The 23,758-nt window shown below is 43.5% G+C and overlaps 8 protein-coding genes and 1 non-coding gene across 29 annotated transcripts in view; 4 read left to right on the plus strand and 5 right to left on the minus strand.

Moving 5' to 3' along the window:
* Pura (Puratrophin-1-like) overlaps positions 1-1,434 on the plus strand; it is a 46,483-nt gene extending 45,049 nt beyond the window's left edge. For all 4 annotated transcript variants that reach the window (NM_206294.3, NM_001274604.1, NM_206295.3 and 1 more), the window contains 2 exons: positions 18-428; positions 702-1,434. In NM_206294.3, the coding sequence (NP_996016.2) occupies positions 18-428; positions 702-898 (608 nt within the window). In that variant the 3' untranslated portion in view covers positions 899-1,434. The remainder of the gene's footprint in view (positions 1-17; positions 429-701) is intronic.
* Positions 1,435-1,577: 143 nt separating this feature from the next.
* snoRNA:Me18S-A1806 lies at positions 1,578-1,655 on the plus strand. The gene has a single exon (NR_003861.1). It is a non-coding gene; the product is annotated as a snoRNA:Me18S-A1806 (small nucleolar RNA).
* Positions 1,656-1,671: 16 nt separating this feature from the next.
* Urm1 (Ubiquitin-related modifier 1) lies at positions 1,672-2,307 on the minus strand. The gene is made up of 5 exons (NM_206296.3): positions 2,265-2,307; positions 2,131-2,198; positions 1,986-2,067; positions 1,877-1,925; positions 1,672-1,820 (listed from the first exon to the last, which is right to left on the minus strand). The coding sequence occupies exons 1-5, from the start codon at positions 2,300-2,302 to the stop codon at positions 1,752-1,754; spliced, it is 306 nt and encodes a 101-aa protein (NP_996018.2). The 5' UTR covers positions 2,303-2,307; the 3' UTR covers positions 1,672-1,751.
* Positions 2,308-2,658: 351 nt separating this feature from the next.
* On the minus strand, positions 2,659-3,509 carry CG7506 (uncharacterized protein). Its single transcript, NM_139887.5, has 2 exons — positions 2,947-3,509; positions 2,659-2,888 (listed from the first exon to the last, which is right to left on the minus strand). Exons 1-2 carry the CDS (start codon positions 3,442-3,444, stop codon positions 2,676-2,678), a joined length of 711 nt encoding a protein of 236 aa, NP_648144.3. The 5' UTR covers positions 3,445-3,509; the 3' UTR covers positions 2,659-2,675.
* An 8,899-nt stretch (positions 3,510-12,408) lies between these two features.
* CG32373 (uncharacterized protein) overlaps positions 12,409-23,758 on the plus strand; it is a 108,576-nt gene continuing 97,226 nt past the window's right edge. For both annotated transcript variants that reach the window (NM_206297.3, NM_168229.3), the window contains exon 1: positions 12,409-12,726. The gene's annotated coding sequence lies outside the window, so the exon portion shown is untranslated. The remainder of the gene's footprint in view (positions 12,727-23,758) is intronic.
* Positions 13,041-13,761, plus strand: PGRP-SD (Peptidoglycan recognition protein SD). The gene has a single exon (NM_139888.3). It carries the CDS (start codon positions 13,066-13,068, stop codon positions 13,624-13,626), a length of 561 nt encoding a protein of 186 aa, NP_648145.1. The 5' UTR covers positions 13,041-13,065; the 3' UTR covers positions 13,627-13,761.
* On the minus strand, positions 13,727-16,613 carry CG7492 (uncharacterized protein). Its single transcript, NM_139889.2, has 3 exons — positions 16,114-16,613; positions 15,322-15,960; positions 13,727-15,261 (listed from the first exon to the last, which is right to left on the minus strand). The coding sequence occupies exons 2-3, from the start codon at positions 15,950-15,952 to the stop codon at positions 14,171-14,173; spliced, it is 1,722 nt and encodes a 573-aa protein (NP_648146.1). The 5' UTR covers positions 15,953-15,960; positions 16,114-16,613; the 3' UTR covers positions 13,727-14,170.
* Ank2 (Ankyrin 2) overlaps positions 17,250-23,758 on the minus strand; it is a 63,007-nt gene continuing 56,498 nt past the window's right edge. For 14 of the 17 annotated variants that reach the window (NM_001300042.1, NM_001274606.1, NM_001414102.1 and 11 more), the window contains 2 exons: positions 18,236-23,367; positions 17,250-18,064 (listed from right to left, as the gene is read on the minus strand). In NM_001300042.1, the coding sequence (NP_001286971.1) occupies positions 18,380-23,367 (4,988 nt within the window). In that variant the 3' untranslated portion in view covers positions 17,250-18,064; positions 18,236-18,379. The remainder of the gene's footprint in view (positions 18,065-18,235; positions 23,368-23,758) is intronic. The other 3 variants (NM_001104066.2, NM_001300041.1, NM_001300043.1) reach the window with 1 other exon arrangement.
* Positions 20,270-23,758, minus strand: part of CG44195 (uncharacterized protein) — a 37,246-nt gene continuing 33,757 nt past the window's right edge. The window contains exon 5 of the mRNA NM_001274609.1: positions 20,270-23,367. The gene's annotated coding sequence lies outside the window, so the exon portion shown is untranslated. The remainder of the gene's footprint in view (positions 23,368-23,758) is intronic.

Raw genomic sequence — 23,758 nt, forward strand, 5'->3', positions numbered from 1 at the left:
CGATGATCTTTGCGTAGCTCCCAAACTGCGACACTCTGAGCCTGGAAAGGGCAGCATGCGGCGTCCCAATTCACTGATATCAGAGAGCTCCTTGTCCAGCGGCACCAGCACTACCAGTGGCTCCTCCATCAGCGGTGGCTCCTCCTCGGGTCACAATGATGGCGGTGGCAGGCACAGCCTGCACTTTGGCAAGCTGCCTGGAGCACACAGCGCAAGTTCCACCAACTGCAGTGCCACTTTGGAGCTGATCAACGAAACTCAGGCCCTGAAGTTGGCCAAATCCCCGAGTGGAGGTGGAATCAAGGGGGCGGATACGGCCGCCGACGGAGGCAACACTTCCGGAAACGGAAATGGCAACGGAAACGCATTCAGGAGCAGCAAACGAAACCACAAACGATCGACGACCATTGTCAGCCAACTGTCCATGGGTATAGAGCTTGAACTGTGCTACTTCTTCTAGGCCCCCAGATGCATCCCGTAGCTAGTAGTTGATCCCTGTACATAATCTCGAAGAACACCCCAGTATTACTGTATATAATCCCCCACCAACACCAACACAAACACCAAAACCTAACCCGTAATCCGTGCCTGTCCGTGTGCTGCATGTTTTTAGATCCATGTTATATGTTGTTGGCGCTTTGGCGCCACCTGTTCGAATCCGAAATATAATATCCAATATGTGTAAATATCCCCCCATTCAGAGAGCGGCATTGTCTCGGACATGTGCGTTACCCCGGATCAGGAACAATCGGCGGCGGAGAGCAGCCGAAGCAGTTGGTCCACATCAACGACTGGAGCATCCGGAGCTTCAACGACGAGTGCATCCACGGTAATCCTGCGGCGATATCGATCCTACGCCCACGCAGCGGAGTCCGCCAGTCCGGAAAGCGGCAAATAGAGGAGCTCCTGGAGCATCGCATCTAGATATAGTATAAATCCCCATTAATAGCTTTAGCAGAACGGTTTCATCGGATCCCATGTAGTATCATCGTATTACGTTCGATCGCTAATTTTATTTCATTATTTTTGTTATTTATTATTTATTACATTTTTAGTTTTCGTTAATTTGTCATAGTCGCTGCTTTTCGTTTTGCCTTGTTTATCGGAAAAATCAGTCGAAATTATTGAATTCAGCGTGTCAATGTCGAAGCAAGTTTCATACATATCTAGTTCTTAGTCCACACAATCGAACGATCCGCACCACACACACACAGAAATCGATGGGAGCCATGAGCAGCACCCGAAAAAGGGGCGTGGCCGATGCCCAACATATCTGAATCGAACTTCATTACGTACAGTTAGTTGATATGTAACCTAAGTGCCTATAGTTAAAATAATCGTAAACGAACATTAAAAAAATATATCTATACTTCATAATAACTCGATAAATAATTTTAAGCGAAAATTTAAATTCAATAAATGTTGCTTCAATGTAAAACTAACGTGTTGTCCTTACTTCGAATTACCCGCCAAACCGCATCTGGATTGTTCTATTTTTAACTTCCCTACAATTCCCAAGTGCTTGTTCAATGCTGTGCTTTTATAAATAGCGAAAACCTGCTAGCTTACAATCTCTAGATGATATGATGAAAACTTTACTACCCGAACCATCGTGTGGGCCTTTGCCTCTGGTAAAGGGACGTAATTCTGATTCAGTCAAAAACTGTTTTTGTTTGTTTTTTGAATACAATTTAATGGGTTGTAGTATAAAAATAAACTTTTCTCCTATAATTTAGATTCCAGAACGTTTTTTAACCACCGTGTAAAGTTGATATAAACAACACATTGTCGTTGGGCTGCAGCTCGTAGTCCAGTTCACCCTAGAAGTTGAGTTAATTATAGTTTTTAGAATTCCATATTCTGTACTCTTACTTACCAGCAATTCCCAGTCTGTATCATTTATGAGTACTAAAATTCCAGGTCGCCTGAAAACATACAATAGAAAGTATAGACTATGTATCCCTTATAGTTTAAGCCAAACTTACACAGTATCTCCTTGAAGAAAAAGTTCCGGACGCTCCGTTAAAATATTCGCATGCATCCACTTAAGCAGATTAGCAATAGTCCCTTTAAAATATATATAATTCATAACCGATTTCACTCAAGTTTAAAACATCTTTTAGAACATACATTTTTGTTTACCGTCCAAGTTCAATTCACGGCGTTTTATGTTACCAAATAGTAACTCCGCCCCTGCACTACGAAATTAAATTACAAATTGTCTCATTTATTGGAAATAATAATTCGAACAAGGCTTTATATACCTGAATTCTAATATGATTTTTAATTCCGGCGTGCCCATCATATGTTCGATGTAAATAAATGTGTGACCGCGTCTAAGCTTTTCAAAAAAATCCACCATTCAAAAATAATACCAAATATAGAATCCTAATTTCTAAAAAGTCTGGCAACCACATGCTCTAAACTTCCAAAAATTATTGCATTTTGAAAGAAATTATAATTTGTACGTAAATTTACCTTTACCATTCACCTTCGACGAGGGGACTCAGCATTATAATTATTCCCATTGAGAAACATAAACAGGTGGCATTCCAATGGAACGCTAGGTAAAGTTTTCATTAGCATATTATGATCTGTGCTCTAAGAAGACATTTTACATTTCGTTGTGAATTTATGAAATTAAAAAAAACACGTTATCATAAAGAGCGTTTTTTTTATTGCTTCTCCTCGCTCGTTTTCGACTTTTCAGGATTCGGAGTCAGATCCAGTTTGAAATCGATCGGTTTGTCGTAACCCATTATCTTAACATAGTGCTCGGGATCATCGAAAAGCGCTGGATCCACAAACAGAGGTCGTTTGTTGACCAGAAAAGAGGTGAACATGCCGGGAACCTCCGGAACGACCACATCATTTGGTCGGAAAGTAGTCTAAAAGGTAAATAATATGTACATTGAAGGCAAGCTCTTTTAAATTTGCTCTACCCACCTTGATTTTTTGCAGAAGCAGGGATATTGTGGTGGCCGTGTACTCCTCCGTTAGTGGATTGTAGTGCAGCTCCGTCACGTATTTCTTGGTAATAAAGTGCAGCAGCAGAGGAGTCACAAAGGTGAAGAATCCACCGACGGTGCAGAGGAATACGGCCATTCCAGTTCCTCCGATTTTCATTCCCTGCTCGAGAAGAATGGGCTGGGCGGCCAAGCCGGCTAAGCTGGTGCTCAGCGAAAAGAACTTGACCATTTTCATGCGTGGCGCAAGAGTTCCATAGTAGATCCGCTGCAGTGCATCGTCGGATTCAGTTTTCGTCGACTTCACCGAAAGCCACCTGTTTTGCTGGAAGTTCTGTGGTTGTGACTGCTGTGGTCTTGTCCATGAGGCACTAGTAATGCATCTGCAGTTGTGGGGCAGGGTAATCTGACGGCTGACATTTCCCAGGACAACAGCAAAGTGTTTCCCTTTTGGCAGCATCGCTCGCAGGCCTAACATGGTGTAATTTACTTATTTCAGTAGAAATAAACAGCTGTTTTTGCCGAACGTTAAATAACACGAGTTGCAGTGTGGCCCACACTTGGGCGCTAAAAGAATCCAGAAACGATACGTCTATTCAAAATATACCAACTCTCCTTTTGAATACCGAAACAGGAAACGGCAACATTGCACTGACAACGGAAATTTAAATCGATACTGACTATTTTTACTTATTGATACTAAAAACAAATATTAAAAATTTAAAATCCTAAAATTCTAACATTTCTAAGCTAAAATTAATTTACATTAAACCGACCAATATTACAATCTTATAAGATAAGATTCTCTTTAAAAAATACAAAAATAAAAATTAATAATAATTACACTTGTACTTACCAATTAGGAGCTGATTATTTAACACTTATACATCGATTAAAATTCACTTACACTCACGCTTAAAACGGTAGGAAAGGCGTTTGCAAATATTATTCAAAGTGTTGACCTACTTTAGGATATTGCTGCCAAAAAATTCGATTGTATTTCCCAATGATTTTCCAACCAATTCGGAACAATAGAGCTAGTAATTCGGCAAATATTGAGTACGTACTGCAGTTTGTAATTGATTAACAAGAAAAGTGAGTGGGGGAGCTTCCCGTTTGCGGTATTATGCCAAAACCAAAAACACACAAGGAAGAGTGGCATGTGGATACGAATTAATATGCTCGAATTAATGGCACTGATGTGGGGGCGTGGCAGATGTGGCTCTAGTTACCACTAGAACATGCAATTTGTCGCTGTTGGTGGTGACCGGCGCTTGACCACATTTTTAATTTATGTTGCTTTAATTGTTTAAATGGAATCGCCCACACACAGCCGTGCGCACCGAGGTTATGGTTACGCAGAGGTCTCTGGCATTTTTGTGTTTTAATTTTTTATTTTATTTTTTTTTACCCCATCAATTGTTGGGACTAGTGTGCCAAGTGCACGCCCGGCTGAGTTGCACTTTCAGTGCCATGTCCAGTTGACCAACTCATCCCAACCAATCCCAGACCAACCTCTAACCCATTTCCCAGGGTAGTACCCCTTTCGATTCCGGCAGTTGAGTGACAGGCGGGCGGAGATCTTGAAATTGCTTTAATGCAGCGGCCTCCGGTTTCATTGGGCTGCATTCAGGCGTCACTAATCAACAATTTTCAAAGTGACCAAAAATCACATTTGATTTTGAATTGCCCCAGTCATGTGGCTCCATATCTGCCTCTCTATCCATCATCCGTGCTTCTGTCTCTTTCTCGCTGGCAATCCTTTTGTTATCCGTGCCTTTTGTTGTCATTTCATTATTGTTATTTCATGCATCATATTCATTCCACGACTATGATTACACAGATAAAAATCTTTACAGGAAGTTAAATGGTTTTTAAGTAAGAAGGAGTTTAAGGCTATAACGCGAAAAGCAACATATTGGAATTCAGTGCAATCTACATATATTGCAGCATATTTTTAAGATCTAATCATTTTCTGTTACTCAAACATCTTCTTTAAGTGTATCTGCTGCTTTGCAATTGTTTGGTCAAAATTTCACATGCAGCGGGCAAAATAATTCAATGCAAAAAAAAAGGAGCGCTGATATATGAACGAAGGAGTGGCAGGGCAGGAAAAATAGCAGGAACACCATATTGCTCATTCAAATTCGCTGTGATATCAATTTATTTTTATGCTTTGTTGGCGACCTTTTTATGCCACTATCCCCAGGAGGCCACCCACTCTATCCAGCTATCTGGTCCATAAATATGCCATCATACCATTGAGATCCAGCTGCCTGATTGATGTGATTTTCAATTGCAGTTGGCAATTTGTTTAATTTGCTCATTTACCTTTTTGGTCGCGGCGCGTGTTTTAATGGCCTTATTAATTTATGAAATTAAATAACATTATTAATAATTATCGTGAATGGGCCGAAATTCACTCGACAATCCACTCAAACACCTCCGATTTTTGATTTTTTATTTGAGTCTCACTCATTTCTGCAAAGTTTGAAGCTCGCATCCGCAAAGTTCGAAGCTCATTTTGGGGTAGTGTATGACACGAACCCGGACTTGTTTGAATAGATCCTGTTTTAAGTTTGAGTTGCAAGTTGGAGGGGCCTTAGAAAGGACATCAAACAAGGTTTGGTTGCGGATCCCATTTGAGTTTGATGCAACTTTGCATTCCCATTGGGTTCCAACTGTGTCCTTTTAGTCGAAAGCGAACCGAGTGATTTGTAAGCTACCCCTCCATAAGTTGGAAATAGTCTTATACTTGTTTGAGTGCATTTTCTTACCCCAATATAAGTTTATATATTCATGGTTGAATGTGTGTACCATATATTTAAGAATTAAAAAGTTCTTGGCTAGTTTGATAAATCTCTTTGAAATATACAATAGGTATCTTAGAACTGAAATATGTGTCGATTACCTATGAACCTAACCCATATACAATAGATGTCCTGCCCCAGGAGCACGCCCAATATAATATCATCAATCTGTTTTAAGTAACTCTATATAGTGTAATGTGTGTGAAAAACAAGGCTTACAGCTCACAGCGTGAGACAAAAAGCTGGACTCCCCTTTGCAGGTAAAATGCAGTTAGGACACGCTTTACAATTAACATGCTAACGAGCCAAGGAGAAAAAGCCGGAAAAACACTGGAAAAAAGACAGGAGATGTAAGGTCACAGAAATGAGGTGTTTGGTTGGGTAGTTGTGAGGGTTTGAGGGTGTGTGCCCTGTAATTGTAGAATTTGTAGTATCAGTGGTTTGGCTAGATGTGCAATAAATCATTTCAAATTCACTTTAACACGCGCATGCAGCGTTTTTCCAGGGCGGGGGTTTCTAAAGGGAAATGCACACTGTTTCCATGGCGAAATTGAGGGCGTCAGCGGGGTCAGGGGCCATGTGGGCGTGGCTAAATGTTAAACTAAATGTTGGAATAATTACAAGCTTAAACTATGCGCATATTCAGAGCGAAAAGTTGGGGGAAAATTCATACATATCAGCGCACAAAGGAGTGGGAAAAAAACCATGGCTCGCACAGGTGTTCCCCTGCGTGAAACCGGAAAACTGGGAAACTGGGAAACCCTACGAATATTCCAAGCCACCTAATGTCAAGTACTACCCACCATGCATTCCATTCGTACCCGTAATTCATGTTCACGCTCAACCGGAGCCATTATTATGTTTCGTTCCGTTGTTCTCCACAAATTGGTAGTTCATTTTGAGCACATTTTGTGCCTGGCTGGTTATTAAATTGGTTTGTAATTTATACGCTCGTGAACTCGTAATTTTTCGCATTTAATAAAGACAAATGTGAGGCAAGTGGGTCACTTTAACAAGTTTGCGCCGGCACAAGCTGCGATCTCAGCAGCAAGTTATGAGTGGTAGTGCAGCACAACTAGCAGCTGGAGTGCATCTGATCAAGAGTATCCCCATCCCAAGAACCTTCCGCTTCCTCATCCTTGCTTTTCGCCCTGGCAACGACAAAGGTATAGCTGCGCCAGCTGCGATGAAATAATTACTGACAAAGCCTTAAATATTAAATTACACACTTATTTATTTTGGCCAGCTCGAATCGGTTCAGTTCGGTTGAGCTTGGACGAAGGACATCGACGCATTCACATAGCCGTGTCCTGTTCGCACGTACAATGTCCTTGTCCGTGGCACTGCAACTGTGTGCAGGAGCACGCAATGTCTTTGCCGGCTATTCAAATAGACGTACCCCTCTTGCGTCACCAAAACAGCCACTCAGCAACTCCGGACGGAGGATGAAGGACGAAGGACGAAGGACTACCGACTACCGACCACGGACCACGGACAACCGACTCCTGACTGCGCCACTCTGGTGTTTACTTTGTGGTTATTTTGAGGCTACAAGTTGCAACTTTTACATTTACGAGAACGAGAGCAAACAGCAATAGCAACAGCAGCTATTGCCAGACGGCAGCCGTCTGGATAGTCCCTATTCCTTCCTATCTGTTTCAGGACACTCGCAGAAAAACCATTGAAACTGCCAATTATATTACAAGTCGGTAGCTTCCATTGAGAACTTAAAGCAATAAGCAGGTTAAAAAAAAATCAACTTGGGCATTAGAAAAAATGAAAAACCATCAAATCACGCATCCATACACTAAAATTAACTTAATCCTGTTGTTCCTTTGAATTATTTTTTTTCCCTGCACATCGTAGTCCTTCGATCTTTGAAAGCCTGCCCACTCAAATGCTTCTCTTAATCTAATGAAAATTAAATGGCCGACAAGCAGCATCGATTGGTTAGCAAAGCATTCGCCTTGAAGTGTCCTTTAATTAGCCCAGTTCCTGGCGAACCGAAAAACCACCCACTTGCAGTCACACAGAAAGTGCAACTTAAATTTCAATAAAGCCCAGTTGCGAGAGGAGAAAACTTGATGCAGAGTCGAACAGAAAGCTGAAAACTGCCATGTCCGAGTGAACGGGCATGTCTGTGCTTCCGGTTCAGCACGCAGCGGGTTTCAAGCTGTCTGCCAGCGTTTAAATCAAAATTAAACCCCGAAAATAAGCTGCTGTGCGAAGTGAAGTGTAGTGGAGTGAGGTGAGGTGATGTGGGTGGGTGGCAAGCATCTGGCCAGTGGCACTGCAGTGCAGCAATCAAGGCTCTAAAGTCATTCGACCTCCTCTCAGTTGCCATCGCCACACACACTTGCCAACAATATATATATATGGGTATTTTCAAGGGTCATGCCATATTCGCTCAAGTAGTTCTTAAAGAAATTATCTGAAATGCTGTTTCATACGCTTATCATCGAGGGTCTTCCACCTGTAATTGCAACAGTTTCTATTTTATTTACTTGCCTTGTTTTGCAGGCAAGTACATTTTGATTGTTTTGTAGTTAGAAGTTGGAGAAATCTGAGTGATAAATAAGTTCTTAATAACCACTTTTTGTTGAGCTTGCAACATGCTTTCATGATACGTTGTACGTTCAAATTATCTGAGTAATGAATTGGTTGCCCTTTGGAAAAACTAGAAATATGTTCATATGGGACTACAACGTAAAATTCAATTAAAAACGTATCGAAAAATACGTAAAAGAATTCATTCAAATAGAAGCAAACTAAGTTCGTAGATTGTAAAGAAATTTTTGGGTAGCCGATAAATAATATTTTTGATGATGCCTTATGACCCCCGTGGCTACTACTCCATTGTGCTGGCCCACACAGCGTATACGTAACGTTTTTCGGGCGATGCAACAAAAGGGGCACGAAAGTGTGTGTGTGTAAGTGTGTGTGCATCCGAGGCGATTTAATAAAAATAGATGAGTAAACTGGCATTAGACGGCACCTTCGTCCTTCGTCCCGCTGCGCCTGTCCCTTTCACACACACACCCCATTGGCTTTGACTTTGGTCGCCGCCTCACTTCGAGCGTTACAAATTCAACTTTAAGCGTTTTGACGCTAAGTAGTTGATGGCAGCACTACTATTACACATGCTAACCCCTTTTGCCCATCGAAAAATGGCAGCAGAGCTCGTCTACTGATGGCGATGCCAGGACGCCAACCACGATTGAGTGCACTCCCACAATATTTCGCCAGCATATATCAAAAGTTATGGTTAAAGAGTTGCCCCTATAACGTATCGTGGCTCCCAGCCTCCAGTAGGTTCCCCCCAGCGCACTTCCTTCCGGCACTTTGATGGGCTGCCCGGGGGGACTGTTGGATGTTTGTCCGCCTCTTCGGATCGACTGCGTCTGAGGATCCTGCCGGCTGGGTGCTGCTGCATACTGGATCCTGGCCAAACATACGCATCCTTGAAGCCAAAAATTGAAGTGTTTGTGCGGAGCACAAGTGCCCAAAATGTGCATGAAAACAGCTTACAGCAGCATGAAAATTTTCTGACAAGATGTCAGCATGGCGAAGGAAGATGGAGTCGAGTCGAGATGGTTTTTGGTCGCCAAAAACTGGCAAGGACCAAAAGGACGATGAGGCTGCAGTTACGCACATCGTTTGGCTTTAATATAACATTATATTGTTGCGCATAACTTGCATTGCATATTGCAAATACTGCGGCAAGCAAAAGTGCAACATCGAGAAGAACAGATGTAACCGCAAAAGACTGCAGCTTATAATATAATAAATGGGGAAAAGTGAAAAGCGAAACAAACTTTCAAATATCATAGTCCGAACTATTAAAGCCTATTTATGGACCAATTAAAAACGGCAATCAAGTGGTTAACCACCAAATAGCGATGAATAAATTCCAAATGCATAGTGCAATTTTGCAATCTTAATAAATCCATAAATTTATACAATGAGATTAGGCCTCAATGCGCTTTGGATCACACAAATTAAACCTTGTTTTAGTTAAATTTGATATTTAGATTCAATTGAAAAATATGCTTTTATAGTTACTGAGAATTTAACATATTTATAAATAATCACAGATTGCTTTGACTAAATTAGATTGCCTTAAAATATTATGATTATATTTTATTTATGACTTAGAGCATTTGGCTTCCTCTACGTAAGTAAATAGCATAACATAGCTATTAAACAAAAAACATCCATTCGCGATTTGGAAATGCAACATGAACTGCCAGCCCAAAATGATTGCGTTCAACCGACTGAATCTATTTGTATAACATATTTAGCTTAAATTTCAATCAAGTTTTAAGAGAAAGTTCGAAGAAACTTTAAGGTTAAGGTCCTGAATTCAGGATGTGCATATTCATAGCCGGGAACTTTATTCATTAGCGAATAAGACGGCAGCGCCTGAGAAAATATCAGGACACAAGTTGCGCGACTCGTAAACGAAATAAGTTTTCGTTTTCTGCTCGAGTTCTTGTTATGGAATTTAAGCAAGTTGTCATAAAAATGTCGCCTCCTAGTCCGCTCCCGTTCGCCCAATCTGACACGCCCCCCAATTTCGAAATTCGGTGGGTGGTGGTGGTGTGTGGGGAGCCGGCGGTGGAAGGCAGAAGGAGGTGTCAATCCGCAGTGCAAAGTTACTCGAAATCCAAATCCACACTGTGGTTGCAGTTGCAGGCAACTTTTGCTCTTTCCTGTTTCGTGGAAAAGCCTTGGGGGGGCGGTCGACTGGGGGAAATGGGGGGCGTGGCAGGCAGCAGATGTTGCAGAATTGCGTGCAAATTGTTGCTGTTGTTAGCCACAACTTTCCGGGCTTGCACGATTGACACCTTTTGGGAATTTGCGACAGCTTTAACGGAGCCTGCAGTTTAATTTGTTTGCTGTCCAGAAATGGAAGGCCTACTCTTCATCATCTTGCAACATCATAATCACCATCACCATCGTCAACATCATGGAATCTCCACGTTTTCCCTGCAATTTAATAGATGGCTTTGTATGCCAACGACAGTGGGTAAAATGGAAAATGGAAAAGGAAAATGCAAAAGGCGGGAAAGCGAAGGAAAACTAAACGTGCCCAATGCGCGATTTCAGTGAATTCGCATAAAAACTTTCGCCCTAAACTTGTGCAAGTTCTTTTAATTTTAATTAAACGGATGAGCAGCAATTAGCGAAATAAATCTGACAATTTTGCAAATGAGCCAACTTGGCGCCCCAAAAATTGCATCCAAATGCGGGACAGATTAAATTGAGACTATGGAAGTGGCGAAAAAAATATGTTTTTCTCTGCAGGACATTGGAAAACTCCTACTAATAAAAAAAAAACAATTCGAATAACCAAACAACACGGATTTTTTGAGGGAGCCGATTTGCGGAGGGGTGCTCCCAACTCAGAACTCACTTAAATTCAAGTTAACGGCGAGTTTTTCCCGCCACCAGCTGGTTTTTCCAGCCGCGCATAGTTTTGGCTTCGGTTTTTGGTTTTAGCCCGGCTTTTTCGGGTTTTCTGGATGTTGCGGCTTAGCTCTCCCCACCACTCTCCCCTCAACTCTCATCCCTTTTCCATCGCATTTTATATTCATTTTGGCTTTTAATTGAGGGCGCTTACTTGCATTTTCGTTGTCACTTTGCGACTTCACTTCCTCATCACGCCCTTTTTTGGGGGCTTAATGGCCTGCACTCCGCTTTGTTTTTTGCAGTTTTTGCATTTAATTGCAAAAGTTTTTTAATTAAATCACTGCCTAGAACATCTGTGTCAAGTTGAGGTTTCTGTGGGCTCGTATTAACTGGCATAAAATAGGGATAAATCGGGGGGCCTCAATACATTTAAGGGAAATACGCGGTATAAAGTGTACCATTAGATAGTGGATGTTCAGATTGAAATTGCAATATAAAGTTGTACATGTACATTAGTGTACACAACACACTAAATTATGCGTACAATTATTTTCAAACCAATTATTTTAATTAGGTAAAAAATTAAAACTTACTTACCTTACTTTCTCTGTATTTATACATATTAATCATATTTATCTTTTAAGAATACAGGCTTCCTGTATAAGCATTTCACTATTTTTATACATACATACTTATGTATGCATGTACATACATATGTATGTACATGTATATATCAAACACACACAAAACACATAAAGAAAAAACAAAAAAAAAAAAATAATAATAACCGAAACCAAAGCTTTGCTTTATTCATTCATTCGCTATTAAGTAGTATTTCACAATTGTTTTAAGCTGACCTATGTATGTAAAAAATCATTCTACGTTGCCGTTGTGTAGAATCTAACTATTAAAATAACTGTTTAAAGTTAGTTTAATAAGTAAAGGAGGTAATAGTATACAAACAGAACGTACTTCCGCGCACACTAAAAAAACAGAACTGCTGCAAAAGAAGAGACCGAAATATATTCGATTAAAGAAAGCAAGACGAAATAACGGCACTTGCGCGAAAGCACGCTCTTTCTTTGGTTATGACTCACAATTCGGCGAGTAATTCGATCGCATCAAACACTTACGTTTGTTTACAGAGAGGCAATTGATTACAGTTAGTTCTTGCTCGAAGGCAGGCTTACAAGCTAGAAATAGCGGCACTTGCGCGAATGCTCACTTTTTCGGCTTCTTTTCTATTGTCGATATTACACGCAATTCAACGCTTAATTCGATCGCATTAAAAGAAATCAGTTATTGAAACGCGTAAAAATAGTGCGGTTTAATTATAGTTTGTGTCAGATTGGGATTATAACTAAATAAATACGAGTGTTCCGGTAAAATTAATATTACATCCCGCCAAAGAAAAACATCAAATCAACATGCTGTAAAAATGCTCAATCTGCTGATTCGCGAGTGTTAGTGTAAAATAAGTAAGAACTATGAAATAATCTAAAGCAGCAAATTTTTATTTAATAATTCACAAGAACGTGGTAAGTGATTTAAGTTCTATGTACATTTTACACTTTTTATTACATATATGTCCCCCTTGTGGTGGCCTTGTAGTTTTTAGGGGAATTTCGCTTGGCAAATTTTACCCATTTAGAAAAATTCTGAGAGAACGATATATTGCTATGCTAGTTGTTCTTATAATCGTTACCCCCTGTCAATTATCTATCACTGGCAAGAAAAATCCCCCTCATATATGTATGATACATTCATTTATATGGGGTCGGATGACTATCTCCTTGGGGGCACTCCCCTTATCAGCGGCAATAGGTGCCGCAGCCCATAAGATCCCAACCCAGTCAGTTGACAGACACGCAAGTGGAATGACTTGGATCGGTTTGCTCATCGTTGGCCTCACAGCAATCGCTGTCCAGGGGGAAGTACCGATCGTGACGAGGGCCGAGTGGAATGCCAAACCGCCGAACGGAGCCATAGACAGCATGGAAACTCCCTTGCCACGTGCTGTGATCGCCCATACAGCTGGAGGAGCTTGTGCGGATGATGTTACATGCTCCCAGCACATGCAAAATCTGCAAAACTTCCAGATGTCCAAGCAAAAGTTCTCGGACATTGGCTACCACTATCTGATCGGCGGTAATGGCAAGGTATACGAAGGCAGAAGTCCAAGCCAGAGAGGAGCCTTTGCCGGTCCCAATAACGATGGTTCCCTGGGCATTGCGTTTATTGGTAACTTCGAAGAACGGGCGCCCAACAAGGAGGCCTTGGATGCCGCCAAGGAGCTGCTGGAGCAGGCTGTCAAACAGGCTCAGCTGGTGGAGGGCTATAAGTTACTGGGCCATCGTCAAGTCAGTGCTACCAAGAGTCCTGGAGAAGCACTCTACGCTCTGATACAGCAGTGGCCCAACTGGTCCGAAGAAATGTGAAATATAGAGTGTGCATTGCATAAGGTTTCGACACGTAAAGACCACTCCTTACACATTTATTTGTAAATATAATTATGTATAATTTGTTTTTTTTTTTTTTGCTTAAATACGAATACTAAAATTTTAATTTTGTTGATCTGTTTCCGATGTACTTCTTCGACTTCGCACATTTTTGTCAGCTGCCGCTTTTTTTTTTTTTTACTTTTTTGTTTGTTGCCAGACCCGTTTAATAAGCAGGCCGCTCCCCAGGAGCAGTGCACTGGGCCACAATAGAGATTTGAGACATCACATAGCATCATTCACCGAACCGGAACTTCCGCAAGAAACTAAGCTAACTATACAGAACCCTAGATGAAGCACGGAACGCAGATGGAACGAACGTGAACATAGTCGTAGTCGTAATGGTATGCAGTAGATAATGCGCCAAACGAGAGAGGTAAACAAAAGTCGGCAACGTGGCAACAGATGCTGTTACAGATTACAGATTTAGAAAATATAAAACAAGGAACTATACAAAATTCGTAAAGTACTTAGGTAAATTGCACTAATATAAACTCCCATTTGAACTGCCGCTCGCACTGTCTGTACTGCCGACAATGCTGCCATTTCCGCTCATATTACCATTGCCAATTCCTATGCCAATACCGCTTCCGTTTCCGCTCTGTTGGGCAAAGTCCAGCTGGAGCAGCCAGTTCCTCTTAGCCAGACCTTCGGGCGTCTCGCCACGCTGCGTACACAGCGGCTGGAAGCAGGTGGTCAGTCCAACGCTGGGCGTGAACTCCGCCCGTTCGCGTAACTCCTCCTCGGTGGCCAGCATGATGCAATCGTCGTCAATTTCATCGCTATCGACACTGTAGGCCAGCTGCTGCTGCTCTGCCCTTTGCTGCACGATGCTGTCGCTGGTGCGCCGAAATGAGTCGTCCGTCTTGCGCAGGAAATTGTACAGCGCCACACAGCCGAGCACCACTTCGCGGATGTGCTTGTCACTGATGCGCAGCGGCTGCGCCAGAATGGGGAACATGTTACACAGTATCCGCATCGTTTGATCCGCATGGGCATTGACCTGCTCCAGGGCCTCCAGTACGGCCAGATCCTTGGGCAGGTTGCGTGTGGTCACCAGATACGAGGTGGCAGGCAGTACCGAATCGCCAGCAAAGTAATAGCCCTGTCGGTCCATCTCCGCCGACTGTTGTTCCTCCAGAGCGTGCATCTTGTGCCTAATCAGCTCGATGGCACTGGTCTGGTTATAGATGTCATTGGGTCGGCTGCTCGCCGCCCTTTCCACCCTTGCGTACTGGAAATTGTTGTCGGCATCCACAATGCCCGTGAAGATGACGGTCGCGCGCTTGCGATCGTCGCCAACGGCGGATGCGCTGCTCGCCGCTCCGGAACTCGAAGCGGTCCCAGAGCCTTGGAGTTGGATGCTGCGCATGAACAGATTGCCCACACAGTGGGGCAGGTTGTGCTTACGCTCCATCTCCTCGGCGGCGCTGCGCCACTGATCGTCAGTCTTTGGTAGTGTCACGTATTGGTCCTTGAGGTGCTCGTAGAAGCCCAGACAGATATTGGCAATCATTTCGTTTATCACAAATTTCGAGGCACGGAAGCAGTAGTTTCGACAAGAATGTACTTCACCTGTGCAGGGGCAGAAATGAATATATTAGTAGCACGTGATATGAACGTTCATATACTTACCCGTTGCCAAATACTTGAGCGTTATGGCCAGTCGTTCCTCGGCGCTGAAGGACTTCTTCTTGCGTTGCGGAGCATACTGGCTAATGATGGGCTCCAGCTTTTGCACTAGATACCGAAACTGGCTCTCTGTTATGGCTAGAAAGTAATTCAAGTGATAGCACTCATCCTTGCGCGACTGCAGTTCACTAAGTAAATTCTCCTTGCTGAGAAACTCGGTCTGGTTTTTGCGCAGCCACTCCTTGGTCCACTCGAGTCTTCTCCGCGTGTTGAGTATACCGGCCAGGTCTAGAGCGCTAATCTTGGAGGTCTGCGGTCTGGATAGCACCGATGTTCTAGCGGCGCCACCAACTCCACCAGATGGTCCGGCGGCTCCTCCCGTTGCCTGGGGTTCGATTACTGCTCCTCCACCTCCCGGGGCGTTGCCTTCGTTGTTATTATCCTGTGTGACCCCAATCGAGGGCTGCGCCACGCCCGCTCCTCCTGCGGAGGCCAACTGATGGCCTGCTGTTGCCGTAACTCCGCCAGATCCAGCTCCTGCTCCAGCACTTGCCCCCAATCCTCCAGAACCACTACGATTTCCACCATCGCGTTCGCGCAGCACGCCAATAACCTTTAACTTGATTTTGTCCATGGGGCAGCCTGCAAGAAAAAAGATGGCCAGATATTGTACTATAATCCCAGGTCGACCTAGAATCTATAGCTATGCCAGCTATATAGCCGCACCCCACTTTTCGGCCCCCGATTTTCGCCCACTCGTCGTGTGTTTTGTGCAACAAATCGATTTTTACTCACCCTCCCAACCTCCCGTGTTCCTTGCGATGTGTGTATAACCAGTTTCGGATCTTCGGGTGAAAATACGTTTTTGCTACGGGCTGCGTTGTATAATTAGAAATATCCGATAGATTGCTGTATCTACTGCGTTTCTTTCATCAGACTCTCATCAGCAATCGGTTCTGGATTTTCATCCACGGATTATATGTACGTCGAATGGTACCCAAGAAAAATCCGATGCCAATACGAAAATGCAGCCATCAGCAAGCAGTAGCAGTAGTAGCAGCAGCAGCAACAACAACAACAAAAACAGCCGAACGTCGACAAGTTTTTGATGGCAGAAATTGCATAGGGCCCAGCCAAGGAGTTTTTTGGCCAGTTGACGATTTTCACGGTTCGGTTATCCGTTTTTCCTCGGCCCAGCTCATCTGCGTTGCTGCTATCACTTGACCGAAAACCACATTTTCCCCAATTCTTTCCTTTTTTCACCGTGATGTTGCCCGATTCAGTGTGACCGTGTCGACGACGATAAAAAATGACATACGAACAGGCCGTTAATTGAATACCGTAATATACCACCAATGTCGTTTTCAAAAAATACCACTTTTATACCACTTTATTACAAAAACAATTTATTTTAAAATTATATATTTAAATACTTAAGGCAAAAAGTATTTAAATTTAAAAATTTAACCTAATACCTTTTAAGTTAAAGATGTAATTTATCGCAGTAACCTAATTCCGTGGTCAATAATTTAGTTTAAAAAAAGGCAAATTACGATGTGCCCATATGGAATACTTTTATTGTCTATTCAATCTATATATCTACTTTATTTGCAATATTTTTCTGTTAACTTGTTTAATTTTTTAAATTTTTCTTTAAAACTTGGGCTTAATATTAATCTTTTACTAAAGTAACCCAAATAGTACCGCAATCGTTACTTTTGAAAAGTAAAGATATAAAAATAGATACAAAAAGTATCTTAGCAAAGCTGTATTTCCGGTATACTTACAGTGCCACCCTTCGGAATTAAAAATTCTTCCATATCTTTATCCATACCCATAAATTAAAATACAATCAAAAATTGTATTAAGCATTTTATTTGGTTATTCATACGCGTGTGGGTTTACAATACAATAATGTTTTTTTTTTTTTTAATATTTCTTGTATGTTTTTAACACAAATATTAGTTTTATTCATATTCCATTACAGTGGTGATGCTAAAACGTTTAAATCCTTTCAATAAGTAGGTTTTTTGACGAATAATCGTACACGCAAGATGTGCATTACGAAAATTAGCGATACACTTTATGGCTGTTTTTGTTGTATTTCTATGCGAATTAATTTCATATCTTGTTTGTATATGCTTTAAATTTGATCTAAGCACTGGTTTTCAGATTGTATATTTATGTATATTTCACTGTTAAAATATGCAAGCGAAAAAATTTGCTTGGTTCTTGTAAAAAAATGAGACTTTAAAAGCATTTCACTTGCCACGCTTCAACTATTTCATTGCGTCCCCTTTTTCACATGCGTTTGTATAATTGCTTAAATTAAACTACAATAATAAGCGATTCATTTAATAATAAGTATCCTTCGTACATGTACATATATAATAACTACATCAAATTAAAAGCAAAGGTGTATACCATTACAACGCCTAGCACAAAGATTTCCTTTTTTTTGCCGTAACTTTTATTAATTTTTAAACATTAAAGCCAATAAGAAAATGCGTTGAACGGCTAATGCTTGCCATATATTCATATTCGTATTCATGTTTGCGATTTTATAGTTTTTATAAATATATAAAATATATATATTTGCCTTTAAAAACTCGTGTATGCACTTCAATATCATTAAAAATGTGTGTGTATCTGTGTGTTGAAATCGGTGATGTTTTCAGAGCCGGTAAAGATGCGTTCCTCGTCCAGAGATTCCTTTATTGGTGCTGCGTCTAGAAGAGCGCCTTGTCTGCAACAATAAAACGAAAATAAACAATTTAATAACCATTTGATTAAAGTGGAGCGGCGAGTATTACTTTTCTCTGTCAAAGTTGAGCTCTGCTTCTAAATCGAAGACCAAGTAAAGACACAAAACAAAAGTAAAACGAAAAGCCGCGCAGCCTTGCCGTGTGATGCTTACCTAGCCAAATATTCTAAGTCACCGTTCAAGCCCCATTTTCATATGGGATTACGTGTGACATCTCTTATATATCTCATTTCTTCTCCCTCTCGCTTTCGCGCGCGCTTTCTTTTTCTCTTTCTCTCTCCTAATCCCGTCCAGCGTTTAGTGGCCCTGCTGTGGCTTCTTGGCGAGATCGCGTCCTTCGTCCTCGACCACCGTTGATTCATCGTGGGACCAAAAACTGGCCGACATTTGAGACGACGACATGCCACCCACACCAGGGAATGAATCCTCCATGAGAGTGCTGGACGCACAGCTGGTTACGCTCCCGGACATCTGGGAGTTACCAGCGCTAGTCTGGTAGGTGGCCGTTGTGCCAGCCGAACTGGTTGTTTGCTCCACGCACATGTTTAGGGAATCTACCGACACGTCCTTTGACATGCCGGACTCATCCATTGGAAGTTCCTGAATGCCACCGCCCACATTTGTTATTGTGGTTATTACCCTGGTCACCGTGTGTTCGTGTCCATCGGCATCCGTGCTGGTGGTAGTCGTGGTCGTGGTGGTGGTCAGTCCATCACCCAGTGTCACTCCTCCGCCGCTAACGAACTTTGTCATGAGATCCAACTGCTCGTCGCCGAAGGATTCTATGCTCTCCTGTCGCGAGTGTCGCTTGTCGATCTCTAGGGAATCAACGTCCGATCTCGTGGTGGCGTCCTTGGAGATGTCGAAGCTCTCGATGCTGCTGGTCATCATGTCATGACTCTTGCTGATCTCCATGCTATCGATGCTATCCTTTTCGGAATCCTGGCTGTCGATCTTAGACTTGGTATCCAGCTCAGTGGTGCCAATGTCGGTGACTCTTCCTTGAACAGATCCTTCTTCCCGCTCCAGCTTCTGCTTTAGCAGGGCTTCGATGCTCTCTACTTGACTTGAGGGCACCACTTCGGTGCGGGTTACTGTGCGGGTTACCTTGGTCACCACAACATTACCGGTGGCTCCTTTATCGCTGCCATTTGATTTGTTAGACTCATCAGATCGCGAGAGTAAAGCAGCTTCCTCCCTGGCCTTGATCTCTATCAGGTGGGCTTCGATGCAGGCATTCTCGAGACCTTCGAAGTCCTTGAGGCTTGAGACCGATACGTCGTCACCGGGGGCAGTTCCACTGCCACTGTGACGAACCACATATCGGCGGGTGAAGCTTCCATTGCTCGAATCAGTAGAACCTTGGTGTGTGCGATTCCGGTTCTCCAGGGAAATGGCTTGCTCCAGAGACTCAAACTCCTGCAGACTACTCATTGAGACATCGTCGTGCTCGCCACGGGAATGATAGCGCCGTGCCGCCACATCGTACTCGGGGGTGCTCGAAAAGGAATCCTTGAAGCTGCTGATACGGCTGCTGCCCACCTCGAACTCTCCGTCTTCCTCTTTAATGTCCTCCAGCACGGCTCCGGCTAAATCATACGGATATCGCAGCTGGTTGTCGGTCAACTGCATCTCAACCCAGCGCTTGTTGGCAGCTGCCGTTTCACTGGAATCGCTCTCCTCCTGCTGCTCGCTACTACTGCTGGCTCCAGTGGGAGGACTTTCCTCGAACTCAAAGTTCAGGTCATCCTTGTAAAGCTGTGATCCGAGCTTGGGATCCGCAGGCGCTGACTTGATGATGATCTTCTCAACATCCTCGTCGTGCTTTTGCTCGTACTTAACTGGCTTAATCTTAATGCTCTGACCGCCCAGATCTACTTCGTTGGCCTCCTTGGCCACCTCCTCGATAATAACGAATTCATCCGATATATCGGGTTGTTCGACCATTTCAAAGGAGTCTGGTGAATCAGGAGCCTTGCGATCGTCGTATTCGGCTCCAACTTCAGCGCGCTTTAGTTCCTCGAGCTTCTGACGGTATTGTTCCTGCACTCGTCGTTGAAAGTCCTGCTCCTTCTCCTCGGCCTTTGCCTTCTGATATACCGAGGTGTCGCTTGCCTTGTGCAATTCCTCCTCGGTGCGCACTTTGTAGAGCATCTTTTCGGGAAACTCGTCGGTCTCTTCCTCGAGGATGGGCGATTTGATGTCCTCCGTGACCATTATGTCGGGAATGTTTGAATAGTCCTGCATATTCTGGGAAGGGCGACGCTCCTCGATCATCGCTGCCTCTGCCTCTAGTTCCTCTGTGATACTGTCCTCCACGATAACCTCGGCTACCAACTGGGATGGTGTAAATGGACGCTTTTCCAGTTCGCCGCTATGATCCATTTCGGCTGCCGCCTGCTTCTTCTTTTTGCTCTTTCGTTCTTTGGGTGAACGGAACTGGCGGGCATATTCCGATTCATAGGGATCCGTGTCAGATTCGCTTTCTGACTCCTTTCCTTCGCCCAGCAATGCAACCTCCTTGTCCAAGTTTTTTAAGGCATCTCCCGAAATGCTCTCATTTCGCTTGTGACCCCGGCGTTTTGATTCCCCTCCCGGAGGAGTACTGGCATTAGAATCCTGCGGTGAATGTTCCTTGCTCTCCATTTCCAGCATGAATGTGGCATCTTCGGGCACTGAGGCAGATGGAATAGACTCGTCATGGCCGTACTGGAAACCCTCGATACCGGTCAATGAAGAGGATCCGGCGGATCCAATAATATCATCAAAGTTCTCTACAACGGTATCAATGTTGGATGTGCTTGACATGCTAACGGAAAGAATACTGCCTTCGTCTAGGCTAGAGGCCAACTTAGACTCGTCAATGGATCGACGTGGATCTCCGTGATACAACAGAATGTCCTCGCCTTTTTCACTTTCCCGTGGACTATCCACTTTGCTGTCCTCCAAAGGATAGGCCAGGCCCCATGTGCGCTCTGCTTCCTTTGGCTTGGGATATTCTTCGATTTGCGCAACCTGCACGGCCAAGGGCTCATCGTCCAGAGTTTTTGGCTTGAAAATCATTTCCTGGGAGCGCTTCATGAGGCTTTGCTGTTCGATGCTTGGATAGCCAGCAGTTCCCGGAAGCTCTACACTCTCATCACTGTCCTCGTCATCGGCTCGAAGATCGCGCAGGCGCGACATCTCTTCGGCTTCAAAAGCATCGACTTCGGCAGAGGAGGCCACCAATGTCTCCGACAGCTCGGATACATCAATGCTGGCCAAATTGGCCGAAGTCTCCGACTGTGAATCTAAGCTACTGCTTCCGAGGGTGCTGACTGCACTAATATATTCGGTTCCTTCCGTGCGTCCAGTGGTGGTAAATTCCCGAGCGGTTTGATAATCACTTGAGGTACCAGTGCCTGTGGTGGTCACAAGATTATCCAAGTCTGAGGACAAGGGTCGACTTTGAGTCTTGTCGAAGCTTCTGTGGAAGCTCTCGCTTGAGCTGGAGGTGTCTACATCGGGAATAGACCAACGGTTAATGGAATCCGGCGATGTCTCGGTTTTAAGTCGATGAACCACAACATCAATTGGTTTCATGGATTGATCAGACGAAAGCTCTTCAAAAGTGCTAGTTGTTAAGGACTTTTCGGTTGCAACCTCATCAGCAACAACACTTGCGATAGCCAATTTCTCGGAATAATAATCTTCCATGGAGCTGAAATCCTCGGCGGTTTCAGTGGAAATGAAGCCCAATGAGGCTTGTTCCTCCTTTGCCATGTGCTCTTCCATGGAGCTCAACTCTTCGGCTGTGCCGGTGGAAATGAAACCTAGTGAGCCGTGGTCATCGCGTCTTTCCCCTCTGCCAAAGACATCTTGGGCATAATGGGCCATTGCAGCTTGTTTATTGAGGGTCTCCTTGATTGTGGTGTCGAACAGACCCTCTGGAGGCTGTGTACTATCCAAAGTGGAGGTCTGCATACTTGCTTCTGGTATGCCTATGAATGATGAGATGTCCTCGCTCTCAACAGCAAAAGTGTATTCCTGAGGCACGGTACTCGATCCAAGTTCTGAAGGAGTCTGGTCCTTAAACGACTTGTGATCACTACTGGAGTGTTCGTCTGTTACCTGTTCTTCGGCAAGAATTTCATCTACGTGAAACCTATCGAGCGTACTCTTCATGCTGGCTTCTTGGGGTTGTTGAGGCGAGTGAACTACTTTTGGTTTGCCCTCAGTTGGGATTTCTTTTTCTGATGTTTCCCACTCACTTTTTTCTAAGGGCAATTCAAAATTATCAGATGCAGCTGCCTTCTCTGAGATTGTATTTACAATTTCCGGAATTTCCTTACTGGACTCATCAGGATCTTCGCTGCTGGAAGGAGCTATTTCGATGATGGCTCGACCGCTGGATCCGGTGGATGTGGTCAAGCTCTCCTCGGTCGTTACCTTGGAGAGCTTTTGCTCTGCAGTCTTGTCCTTATCAGCATTCTCAAATTCAAGTATGTCATTTCGAGTTTCCGAGCCTTGTCTGGTTATCTTGCTGTCCATTGCAATAGGATCTTCTGGCTTCATCGTGATAAACTCTTTGAAAACATCGTTGGCTTCGTCAGAGTCAACAGATACCTCCTTCATTAGGGAAATATCCTTAGCATCAATTCCAATTTCGCCCTGAGCTTCCTCCTCTTGCGGTGTAACACTTGCAGATCTCGTCGAGGTCTTGATGATAACATTACGACTTGATTCCCCAATATAAAAGCTAGTGGTCTTTTCGGCACCCTCTGACTTTTCAGTGTCGGCATCATCGACAGAAATCTCACTCGTTGGCTCAAAGCTTTCGGTGTGATCCTCCGAAACAGTGGTGGTGGTGACTATGTCCCGAAGCTGGGATCGAATGGAGAGCTCTGTGGAGGGCTCGTCCGTTTTGGAAATGTCCTCTGTGAGCTCAAAACTCCTCAGACTAATGCTATCGGACTGTTCAGCTAGGGCAGCCAGGTTTTCGAAAGGTTCCGTGTGCTTAATAGGGGCACGCGGCTTTGGTACCGGTGCGTTGGCATCGAAACTAATATCAATCGGTATTTCGGGCTTGGGCACAGGGCCAGGAATGGTAGTGCTATCAGTGCCTTCGGAGACGGGGGAGCTTGCTTTGAGTACTCTTGGTTTTGGTGTGGGTGTATCGTGGCTGGTGGTAGTGAATGCATTGGTTACTACCGTCGGCTCAGTTTCGGTTTTGCTTTCCGATTCTTTCGACGGTGGTACGGGAGTGGTATCGGTTTCACTTGAGTTTGGTAAATCGCCGCCTGTTTCTACAAAACAATAGGTGTGAAAACGAAAGCAATTTTAAAAGTGTTGTGAAAGTCGAGAACAAAAGATGAGGAAGAGTAAATACGATTACGGGATAGAAACAGGAAATAGAGTTGGTGAAATAAGGGCATATGCATTCAAGTATATGTATGGTTAGCATAGGAAACACAAGTTTATAGAGATAGATAGGTAGTATAGGTTAGGTTAGTATAGGAGAGCATGCGTATTTCATATGATATGAGTACAAAATGAATTAAAAATTTTTAAATGCAATTAGAGCTCAACTTGAACAATCGAAAAGTAATCATTGGCCGCGATTTTGGATCTGCCATTTCGCTAGGACAACAAATAATCAAAAAGAATACAGCACATACATCTAGAGTGAGTCTTTTT

This window comes from Drosophila melanogaster, chromosome 3L (assembly GCF_000001215.4).
Source record: "Drosophila melanogaster chromosome 3L".
NCBI classification, from domain to species: Eukaryota; Metazoa; Arthropoda; class Insecta; order Diptera; family Drosophilidae; genus Drosophila; species Drosophila melanogaster.